General features: G+C 43.6%; 2 protein-coding genes across 2 annotated transcripts in view; one reads left to right on the top strand and one right to left on the bottom strand.

Moving 5' to 3' along the window:
• Positions 1-10743, bottom strand: part of AOX4 (aldehyde oxidase 4) — a 70934-nt gene extending 60191 nt beyond the window's left edge. Inside the window, exons 1-4 of the mRNA NM_001281919.1 lie at positions 10690-10743; positions 8501-8558; positions 2923-3019; positions 332-440 (exon numbers count right to left, since the gene is read on the bottom strand). Coding sequence (NP_001268848.1) covers positions 332-440; positions 2923-3019; positions 8501-8558; positions 10690-10743 — 318 coding nt within the window. The remainder of the gene's footprint in view (positions 1-331; positions 441-2922; positions 3020-8500; positions 8559-10689) is intronic.
• LOC107131349 (biogenesis of lysosome-related organelles complex 1 subunit 1-like) lies at positions 9818-10700 on the top strand. The gene has a single exon (XM_059878765.1). The coding sequence runs from the start codon at positions 9864-9866 to the stop codon at positions 10236-10238; it is 375 nt and encodes a 124-aa protein (XP_059734748.1). The 5' UTR covers positions 9818-9863; the 3' UTR covers positions 10239-10700.
• Positions 10744-12017: the final 1274 nt, after the last annotated feature.

Raw genomic sequence — 12017 nt, 5'->3', positions numbered from 1 at the left:
TGAAGAAATCTCGGTTTATACACAAATCTCTCTCTCTTTTTAAAAAATTTTATTTTATTTTGGGCATCTTATTTTGGGATCTTAGTTCCCCCATCAGAGATGGAACCTATGCCCCCTTCAGTGGAAGACTACAGAATCTTAACCACTGGCCCACCATGGAAGTCCCTATACACCAATCTCTGAAAAGATCCCTAGCTATGAAGCACTAAATCCCACAAAATGAGAATTTAAAAGCACAAAAAAATCTCAAAATTGATGACCTAACTGGAGTCCATTAGATTATGGAGGGTGCCGATACCAGTGCTGGGTCCCCACCACATTGTACTCTTACCTGCACGGGGTGAATCCTAGTTTTGATGCTTCCTACACCTTCCACAGTGGTGACAGCAGCCCCATGCAGAGAGCAGATGGGCACCAGGCACGCTGTAACTGGATAATGGCTGTGATGGGATTTTGTAAAGAGAACACATTGGAATCACACTCAGGGGGTAACATAATTCAGGGAGTTATTTCTAGAAAGGGTCTTGAGACTATATTTCCCTGAGAACAGAGAACACTAGATAAAAAACCATAACTTTTTGGAAGTGTTCAAGAAAGGACTTAACATATGGCTGGAGTAGAATGGTAGAGAGAAATGGAAAAAAAGAAAAATGAGTTTTGTGTAGAACCTCCAAGAGACCCTCATTTTTTGTTTATTTTTCTTATTCAGAGAAAAAAGGCTTTTTCTCATCATAAAATGATATACTGACTCATGTAAACCATCATGGGATAATTTACCCCAGTGATTCTCAACTGTGGGAAGTTTCTAAACATACAAAAGCTCTGGTTGCATGCTAGCCTAATTATTATTATTAATTTTTGGTCATGCCACATAGTATGTGGGATCTTAGTTCCCTGGCTAGGGATCAAACCCTGGCCCCCTACATTGGAAGCACAGAGTCTTAACCACTGGACTGCCAGCGAAGTCCAAGGTTAGCCTAATTAAACCAGAATCTTTGGGATGCAATCACTCCATTACTTTTCAAAGCTCCTTAGCTGATTCCAGTGTATGGGCAAGTATGAAAGCCATGGGTTTATGCCCCTGTCTTGACCATCTCTCTCACACTAGAGTCTCTATTATTGACACAGCAGATGTGGTTTCATCAGATTCTCATCCCACTGGTTGGGAATGGGGTCCAGGCTTCATTAGTCCAGTTTAGTTTCTCGGAAGAGTGCTTGGTATACAGAGCAAAAGTGAACCCTGGGTTATTGTGCATTTTTTTTTTTTTTTGTCCTCCAGCTGCCCTCCTCCATTAAGTTTAGTTTCTCTTAATGTTATCTCCCTCTTCCTTTTCTCTCAATTTTCCCAGGGCTCATTGCTTTCCCGTCTTAGCCTTATGCCTCATCCAGGAAATAGAGGCATATTCTCCTGTCACTGCCCAGCCCACACTTACTCATCTCTAGCTACAGTCAGCCTCACCCCCAGTCCAAGCCTGGAGGGTGAGGACACCCCACCCCTCCTCCTCCCCTGTGCCCTGAATCCTTTCTATTCTTGTCTTCCCAAGGACTTGCTTCATTATCAATTGCCCTTCTAACTTCTTCCTTTCTAGGGTCTCATTTCTCTAAATTCCCTTGAATTTAGAAGTTCAAGTGTTTTTTTGTGCTAACAATAAATCCCCAGGCCAATGTCTCTCTCCAGCCCATCTTTCTCCCCTTCTTAGTCAAGTTTCTTCAAAAGCTATCTATGCCTTCCTGGCCCTCCAGTCACTCCTGCGTATCTGTACCTCATCTTCCAGCCCCACAAGTCTGCTGACAGTGCTCTGGGAGCAATCTAATGGCTCTGAGCCATGTCCTGGTGTTTCATACTATTGCACTTCTACCACCTTGGAACTTTCTCTTCTGGATGCCCCTCCTTCATCCCTGGCTACCCCCTCTTGGTCTCCTTTGGGGGGTGTCTTTCTTTGCCCATCTCCCTGTCTCTTGTTCTGCAGTGTCCTGAGCTTGGAAGCTCTCCTGTGATTCCCGCTACATTCTAAATGACTATGGTTGAAAACCTGCTTTTACCACTAACTGGTCCTCATAACCTTGACAAGTTAGTTAACCCTCTTTGCCTCCATTCCCTCTTTTTTCAATATGAGTGACAGTTGAGTCTGTCTTAAAGTTGTTTTGGGGACTAAATATGATAACATGATGTAAACTATTTTGAACAGTGCCTAGCATTCAATAAACATTAGCTATTTCTATTGTCATTGTTAGTATCTATGTTGATAACTTTCAACAAATTAGTTCCAGATGAGACCTCTCCTCTGAGTAGTAGACCTGTCTATGTAGATACCTGTGGACAATTCCTCTCGCATGTCCCATAGTAATTGCTGTGCTATTCATCCAAAGCTAAACTCACCCCTTTCCTTTCTTTTGCTTCTCCTCTTCCTAATTTGTGAACAGCATAACCCAGAGACTTAAGACAAAAAACTTCGGAATCATGCTTGACAACTCTGCTACCGCATGCAATCAGTGAGCAAATTTACACTTTAGGTCAAGGTGACGTTAGCTCAGTCACACAGCATGATGGGAGGTCTCAGCCCTTCAAGGGAATAACTTTCGTAATGTATGTTGACCTAAACCTTCTTCCAGGACAATGCATCACTTCTTTGTGTGTAAACCCATTCTTGCCTGGCCCTCAGTCTGAGATCTGCTCAAAAGCAAAGTAAATATCTGTACAGCAAGAGACAGAGTGGCCCTGAGAGACTGGAATCCAGGACAGATACACCCTGATGGGAAGAAAGTCCATAGGAAAGATCTGGAGCATGGGAAGTCACAGGAGAGTAGGTCCAGAGGCCATGTGAGTGCAATGGACACCTTGAGAGAGGAGAGGGGACACAGGGACAGGAAGTGGAGGTTCTGCATTCTTTTCAGAAGTGCTTGGGCCAATGCAAAGGATACTGGATCTTCTTGGTCTTTGGGTCGTATCTGGACACCATGACAGTGCAGGCACCGCAGCCTCCGCTCCCACAGCTGTATTTGGTGCCGGTGAGGTGGACTGGAAGGAAGGGGGTCAAGGAAAAGAAGGACCCAGGCTGCTATGCTTTCTATACTTTTCTTCCTCAGATACTGATAACAAGTGAGTCATTTTCTGGAGAAAAGATTCCCTGCTTAAGAGAGCTGTTCCACTTTTTGCACATAAGTGAGCTAATTGATGACAGGTGAGAAGATATCCCTACACACCTACATCACAGGGCTTTATCTGAAATCCCCGATGCATTTGTGAATGTGGCATTTTCTTGATTTTAGAAAGACAGTATGGTAGCTCTCCAGTGGGGTGAGGGCAGCACCTTATAATCAAAAGCTCATGCTTCTAAAGTGAGTTCTCTGGATATTCACACTGAGTGGGACAGGTGAAGACTACAAAGAGCCTCATGCCAGTTAGATGATAGTCTTCATCCACATGAATAGGGAAAAGCCTGTTGAATTCAGAGTTGGGGACAATGGATTCTACACTCATATTGTTGCTGTGGAGGTGCTGGGAGGTGGTGCATATGTAAAACTTAGAAACCCCCACCAGGAAGTTTAACTTTTCCTGGTTCAGCAATGTAATGCTTTTATTTTCTTATAGGATTACAAGATTAGAGAATATGAATTGATAACTTGGTTCCTGAACCAGTAATATCAACAAACTCTTTCGTACCTCTTCCCTGTAAGATACTGGCATGTTTCCACAAAGAAAGAACAAATAATGTATGTGATCCCTTTGCTTCAGGTGCTATTAGAGTCTACTAGAATTTGCTTGGGACCTTTCCAGGTGAGGTTTAAGAAAGATTTCATGGGTGCATATTATCATTGGCTTGGGTGGAGGCTGAGAATAATTTCATCTTAGAAATTTCTGCCCATGAAGAGGTAATAACAGGTCAGGACACCGCAGAGTAGGAAGCTGAGATTCTCTGCAGAGGTTCAGAGTGGGTGGCACCCCACTTCCTCTGTTCCCTCGTCTGAGCCCACTCAGGCAAGTCAAGCTTGCTTTCTTCAGGCAGAGTCTCATGGGTGATGCCTTAGAGTGTTCCATTGACCTGAATGGAAAAGTCAGAGAAACCCCTTCTCTTTGCCTTTGGTGACCTGATATTTTCAAGCAAAGGAATCCAGGAGCCGTCTGACTCAAAGAAGAGTCAAATTTTGACTGTTCACTCTGTCAGACCTTAAAGCAGCTCTCTGCTTCTTGTGTTAACATTGCCTTGAGTGAAAAGTGAAAGGTTGATTCAACCAGCTGCTTTGCCCTCTGGTTACCACACAAGTAGTTTGATGCCTCCTTCCTCCAGTCCCACCAGAAGTGCCTGATTCAGGCAGTTTCTTCCATGTTCTGTTGACTCATCCTAAAGCTCTTTGCTAGGTAGGGTGACCAGACAAAATATAGGACACCCAGTTAAATCTGAATTTCAGATAAAAAATGAATTATATTTTAGTGTAAGTATGTCCCATGCATTCAAATTCAAATTTACCTGGGCATACTATATTTCTATATGCTAAAGCTGACAACCCCACATAAGTCAAATACAAACAATAATATATCAGAAGTTTATTTTTTGGTCCTTTAAGAAAAGAGCTTTCTCAGGGCACCAAGGTATACAACACTATGGGCATATACAGAAGTTACCCTGAGACTAAATGCTCACGGCCAGCGTGTGCAGTTGACCCTGGAATTTCCACTGACCTCTGGTCATTCATCAGTGAGTGATTGTGTCTTGCATGCCAAACTTGACTCTTTGCCTCAAGGATCTCACTCCTCATTCATCTCTTGCTATACCTCCCCCCAAAGCTGTACATCCATTGGAATAAACTGCTTTGGGTTCCTCTAAAGCAATATATTCTCTTGCCTCTGCACCACCCCATCCCCCCCACACCACCACCAAGTATACCCTTTTCCCCAAGAATTCCCCTTTCCCAGCAACTCCTACACAACCCTTCTCTCTCCCTTCCTTCTTCAAGCCTGGTGGGAGTGCCCTGTCCATGTTCCCATAACATGGCACTCATCACACCTGCTATCTCTCTCTTCATTCTCTAGACTGAGGGCGGAGGCTGTGTCTTCTAGCTTACTTCTGCACACGTGGTGCTTGGTAAAATTCATCTACTGAATGACGAGTTGTTTCAAGAACTGCAAGAAGTGATAGGGCTGGGTATGTGAAGAGTGAGGGAAAATGAGGATAAGCGTTTCCAGTTTTATCCTAGAGCCAGGATCTCACAGTTGCATTAAAGCAACTCCCTAATGACACATCCTTGCCGGGATCCAGCACGGGAGTTCCCACCCATGACAAGGTCATGCAGGAGAGCCCTGACGGGCAAGGCGAGTCAGGGCTCAAGGGCTCCATCCCTGGTCTGCCTGAGTGTCTACCCCAAAACCAGAATCTGTCTGTTTTACCATTTCACGACTTTCACCAACTCTTCTGACATTAACGGGGGGCTATCCCCTACCACCTTTCTCTGAAGAAAATCAATTTAGAGCTCTAGTTAATAAATCTTCTGGGCATAATAGGAGTGTTTCAATTCAAACCCCTCTGATGACTTTCTAGCTTGCCTGACAGGTTTGTTCAGATTCACAGCCTCCCAACCACGTGAGGCATGGGAAGCTTAAGATATTCTAACAATGCAGAGCTTCTCAGAGAGTTAAAATTGTTAGAAAAGAACTAGTAGAGGATTTCTTTGTTGAGCTAATGCTTGCTGCCAAGTTTCCATATCCCTTACCTGTTGTGTCCCTGGGAGTGTATTGATTAATATAGTTGGTGTATAGAAATGTAAGTAATAGCTTTAATGTTTGTAACCTTGGACCCTTGAGTTAATTCTTTTCTTGTTATAGCCCACCACACTTTTGCCCTATAGGAATGCAACTTTATCTAATGCTTTCGGAGGGTGGCACCTGACTTTAGAATAATCACCTTTAGAGAAAAATAAGTTTTCTGAAGAAAGGGTCATAGAAGGTTAACAGAAGATGATGTAAATCACCTAAAACTTTTGCATATGATAAGTTTGCAGAAAGAAGGCCTGGCTTCGATAAGGATCAAGGACTGCTGACCTTGCATGACTCTACCCCTTCCCCCATTATCCTCTATGCACAACTTACGGTATAAAAACTATTTTGGAAAATAAAGTGCAGGCCTTGCTCACGGAAGCTTGGTCTCCCCATGTCGTTCTTTCTCTTTCCTTTTCCTATTCAGGCTGATTCCATGGAGCACAGGGGCTCTCTGCGTTCACTTTCCTGCCTGGGCTTCTAAGACCCACTCGAGAAGGTGCCTAAGGTGGGGCACCTTCCGCGATTCAAGAGGGCGCCTGCGGCCTACGTGAACAGAGCAAGTCCAGTGCTGGGGCCTTATTGGCTTTCTGCGTAAACCAAGGAATATCAGCTTCTTTTCTCTCCTCTATTTTCTCAACTGCAAAATTCTTTCCTTATCTCTTTCTCTATTTCTATCCTTTTCGCCAATGCCATCCTCCCAAGGGAATCCCTGGCTCCAACTGGGGCTGGACCCTGGCACATCCTCTTTAATCCATGTAGCTGTGGGACATCAACTCTTGCTGGTGCAGTATCTTGCTTTTACAGGTCAGATTGCTTAACAGCAGGCCAGGATCTGTCATGCAGAAGGAGAGGTAACATGAGGTTGCGCCCCAGCAGGTCTGGGCAGCGTAGGTGAGTTGCCATTTCTTTCTCCAGGGGATCTTCCCGATCCAGGGATCAAACCCAGGTCTCCTGAACTGCAAGCAGACTCTTTACTGTGTGAGCCACCAGGGGAATGGGAGGCTGGGGATGATTCTGTCTAGGGCTCTATCAGCCTTGCTTACCTGGGAGCCCATGAATTTTCAGCTTGTTCCTAATATAGAGCTTCTTCACTTTGGGAGTCTAGAGAAAGCTTGGTAAAGTGTGGCACAGATGTAGATAGGTAAGAAAAGGGAAGTGATAGGGTATGCTGACTAACACAGATTTTAAAGCTGGGTAAATGGGAGGTGGCAAAACCAAGGAGGAAGGATTTGGCCTGTTTGGTTTTTTTGTTTTGTTTCAACTGTAATCCCAATTCCCTGAATAGTGAGTGCAATGGGGACACTGGGGGGCTATACTGGCTAGAGTAGTAGAATAATGGGGGTAGGAAACCAGGTTGAAATGTTAAATAGTGAGAGATGGAGTCAGCAGAGAAATGAGACATTAGGTACACACAGTTATTAGATAAGTCTGGCAAGGAAAGGTCAGGGAGAAAGGAAGTCATGCTTCATGTTTTTAGATGTGCGTGTTGGGAGGCCAAGAGCCAGAAGCAGAAGGAAACGAAGATTCTGGAGAGAGGATTGTCTGGCACACCACTGATTCCTCAGAGCTTAATACAGTGCCTTGTTCTTAGTAGACACTGACTAAGTATACTTATTTTTAACTTATAATTTGTCGATTTACAGGATCTCAGTTCTGTGACAAGGGATTGAACCCAAGCTATGTCAGTGAAAGCCTGGAATTCTAACCACTAGGTACTAGGAAACTCTGCCCAAAAAACCTCCAAATTATTTTGAAACAATTGTAGTTTCATAAGAAGTTGCAAAAATAGTACAGACTGCCCTATGGACCTGTTCCCTAGTTTCCCCCAATGCTGACATCCCGCAGAACTACAGTGCAACACCAAAACCGGGAAACTGACACGGGTATCATACCGAAGACAGATAACCAGAGGCTAGAGTTTCTTCAGATTTTGCCTCTTATGCATGCTCTCATACTATGTGGTATACTCAGCTCTATGCAACTGTATCTCATAGATCTGTGTAACCACTGCCACAGTCACTCTCTTGTGCTTTTACAGTTACACTCAAGCCCAAGAAATTCTTTTTGAATATTTACTGAAGGTGCAGGAGGAGTGAGATGTGAAAAAGGGTCCAGATCAGAAGTGAAGAGCTGGAGTGCATTAGTTATACAATGGAATTTTGAAATATGCTTATAAAACCTTGTTTTCTCTGATAAGGATTATTAAAAGGCATAGATGACAAGTCAATGAAATGCGCTTGTGGGAAGGTACACACATTGTCATTGTCAGTGGCACATACCCTTGAGCAAGTGGCTGGAGATATTTAATCTTTTGGTTGGCTTGCCGTGTTGGATTTTAATTCCCCAACCAGGGATTGAACCCATGCCCCCAGACATTGAAGTCTTAATCACTGGATCACTGGGGAAGTTCCTGGCTCGACATTTTCACATTCACACTGCTGAATATAAAATCATCATCAAGGTGACCATGGGGGCTCAAAAGTCAAAAAGTTATTTCCAACGTTAGCACACTCATGGTTCACTGGATGATCATTTTGGTTTTGCCCAGGCAAAAAATACAATGAATATAGCACATATCTGTCACTTTTAAATGCATTCTCTGAACTCCAACTAGACTGTGCAAATTGAATACAAGGTTATTTATCTAGAGCAAATACAAAAGGAAGAATGACTTCTTTTAGAAGTCTTAGCATGTTTTCTTTTTACCACCAAAGCCAGATTTATTACAGTAAAATAAAAGGATACGGATTTTCCTCAAGTAGAATAGTAGATATACTTCAGGATCAGCATTCTTCTCTATGACCTACATTGTGAAATAAGAAGGGATTTTAGGAAGATAATACCAGCATGTTATGGGAATCCTATCTGTTGTTTTGGGGGCATGTTTTGAAAGGTGCTGTCTTTACAAGGACCAAAAACAACAAAAGAAGCCTTTTCTAACACTGGAACTAGAATTCTGGAGAAATAATGGCAGGCTGTTTCACTGTCTCTGAACTTTCTCATATATGTGACAACTGTAAGTTCTGGCTTATTTTTTCCTTAGAGTTACTCGGAAAGGATCCAGATAGGGAAACAGATTCCAAAATTGACTCAGGATAACTCAGCCACATGAAGTCATGAAATAGCTTAGCTAGAGAAGATTCTCTAAAGGAGTCATAGGAGAGTATGTTATGAGGGAGCCTCTTCTGTCCCCACTAGCTCCCCTTGCCCACTGAAACGGAGGTGCCTGGGTGAAGGAAGAGCTTAAGGGAACAGGAATCTCCCCTCTGCCTGTCACATGGCGCTCCAGGCTGCTAATCCCAATAGATTGAAGCCTGCACATGAGATAAAGTTATCTGTCCTCCCTGACTCAGGCAGATCTCTGCTGGGTACAGTCAGGCAAGATTAGAGAGGAGAATTGGAGCGGAACCCATCAGGAAGAGGTGCAACACTGAGACTAGAGACACAGGACCTTATTCCACTAAACGTATTTTTGATCACCCCAGAAAAAGTAACAAACCACATTGTTTTTCATAACTGCCTCCTATTTTCAAGTCTCCTTTTGAGCCCTCAGAAGATTCACTCAGCCACAGATGAGCTCAGTGCTCCCCATTCAGAATCTCAGCGTGCAGAGCAGGCTGAGTGAAATGTCACCGCAGAAGCAAAGCATTACACCTAGACTGCTTTAACACCTTAACTGTGTGGCTACAGAAATTATTTCCAAGGTGGAAACAAGATGAAGGTCGGGAGTGATGGCCTGCAAGCCAGGACCACTGTCCCTTCCTCCTGTGTGCCCTTATATTGAGGAGACGCAGCCTGCTGACACTATTTTGTGCTATAAAGACATCGATGTTCCTGATGCAACATTCCAGGTCAATGTTTCTCAACCATTCTAATTGCCGGATCATTGCTACACTTGATTTAGTGTTGTCTTCATTCAAGATACTGCTCCAAGCCCAAAGTAGCAGGCCAGGATGCTTTAGCCTCAAGGTTCATGGATCAGCCTGAAAGTATTTATTAGGGCAAAATAAGATCCTCCTTTGCTATTATTATCCCCAATGTCATATACTCCTTCTATTAAAACAGTGTTGTTGGGAGGGTGCCAGGTGTGCCCTGCCCCCAGCCCACCATGACCATGCTGTCTCACCTGCTGAAAGACCACCAGGCCAAGCAGAACAAATGCAAAAAGCTGCGGCCGAAGAGGCGAGAGGCCATCACTCCAGCCACCTGCCTGACAGAAGTTTTGGTGGATCACCTCAATGTGGGTGTGGCCCAGGCCAACAGGAGCCAGAGAAAGCTGGACAACAAGGTGAAGACCCTACAGATTCAGGCTGCCCAGTCTGCCAAGAGTACAGGTCAGTGGCTTGGGATGGTGGAGAACTTCAACCAGGTACAAATCAGGAATGTGCAGAACTGGGCTCAGAAAATCGAGCTGGACATGTGCACCATCACCACCATGCTGAAGTACATCTACAAAGGGCAGTGGCAGTCGGCCCCCTCCTAGCCCAGTTGCCCTCCCTTCCCTCACTCCTCCTACCTGCCCCGGTGGGCAGGAGGGAGGCTGATAGCCCATGAATAAAACACAAGCCTCCAAAGTAAAAAAATAAATAAAATAAAATAGTATTGCTAAACTCAAGCAGAGCTAACATCCATGTAATGGGAGGATGACATAGTTTTTAATGCCTGGGTCAGAATTCACTACCATTGTAATTTAACAAATAAAATGAGAGTTCCTTATTGATTCCAAAAGAAAAGAACAAACACTCCCAAGCTTTAATAATTTCGCACTAAAGCCTAAACTAACGACCCATGGTCAAGTTCATACTACTACATATGACTTGAAAAAGACAGAAAAGAGAGTTTAAATAAATAAGAAACAGTATTAGTGAAAGAAAATCAGCTTGGTTTTTATCTCTGACATATGAAAATTCATATTAATCATATCATAAACTTACCTTTCTTCCATTCACAAAAAAAATCAACTCATCAGAATTGGAAAGAGAAGGCATTATGCCAGAAAAAATACCTCCACCAAGATAGAGGGTTATTTTTTTCTTGGAGAGCAGATATGTTAGGGCAAAAACCTGGATGCTTATCAGCCTTGGGGAAGCCCGGGCTGCCAAAGCAGGAAGAGAAGAGGTGATTTATAGCCATCCTGGCAGACATGAAGCACCAACCAGAGCTCCCGGCCCGCCCAGCCCACAAGTGTGCCCTTCTCCTCCCTTCCCATGTCAGTCAGATCAGTGATTTTGCCAGTCCCCTTTGGAATCCAAGACTGGTTTTACTGGGGGAAGGTGTTTAACATCAGGAATGAAAAAAATAAAAGAGAGTTTTAAATAGACTATTATTGTTTTTTTAACTAACTACACCATCGATTAATTCAATGCTATTAAAACTCATGACACTTTCTTAGGTTTTTCTACAGTTAAAAGGCAAAAGGAGATTTCACTATGTACATACCTTCATAACTTCTTTATAGAGACTTCATAAAAATGTGTCCTTAACTGCATTAAGCAAACTGCAAGTATATTCTCTTAATCTTTTTTTTCATACTCACTTTCTTCTCTGAATTTGAGGGTTAAGACATCGAACTACTTAAAACCAGAAACATGTACAGAAGCTTACTATGGGCTGGAGACCCTTTTCAGGACTCCCTTAGTCCTACAGCAGCTTGATAAAGTGTTGTCATCTTCTCTTTAGAGATGTAGAAACCGCAGCACAGAGACATCAGGCAATTTGTCCAATGTCACACAGGCAATGATGGGAGAGTTGCTCCAGAGTCCGTGTCTTTGACCTTCTTTCTGTGCTCTAGATGGAAGGAAATGAAGCTGGAGAGGTGGCCAGTGGCCAGAGTCTGGGCCAGAGCATGGAGGGAGGCTTGGCAGGCATGATGAAGGTTTTGCTGAACTGTCTAAATATGATGGGAAGCCACTGGAAGGCTTTTAGTAGGGGTGACAGGGTCTAGGTTTTTTTTTTTTTTTCTTTAATTTTTTAAATTTAAATTTATTTATTTTAATTAGAGGCTAATTACTTTACAATATTGTATTGGTTTTGCCATACATCAACATGAATCCGCCATGGGTGTACACGTGTTCCCAATCCTGAACCCCCCTCCCACCACCCTCCGCATACCATCCCTCTGGGTCATTCCAGTGCACCAGCCCCAAGCATCCTGTATCCTGCATTGAACCTGGACTGGCGATTCATTTCTTATATTATATTATACATGTTTCAATGCCATTCTCCCAAATCACCGCCCCCTGCCACCGCCTCCCCACAGAGT

This window comes from Bos taurus, chromosome 2 (assembly GCF_002263795.3).
Source record: "Bos taurus isolate L1 Dominette 01449 registration number 42190680 breed Hereford chromosome 2, ARS-UCD2.0, whole genome shotgun sequence".
Taxonomy (NCBI): domain Eukaryota; kingdom Metazoa; phylum Chordata; class Mammalia; order Artiodactyla; family Bovidae; genus Bos; species Bos taurus.
This window is presented reverse-complemented; position numbering and strand designations above follow the sequence as displayed.

Bases quoted from the DNA above. Each gene is read 5' to 3' on its own strand.
- LOC107131349 (XM_059878765.1), top strand. From the start codon at position 9,864: ATGACCATGCTGTCTCACCTGCTGAAAGACCACCAGGCCAAGCAGAAC.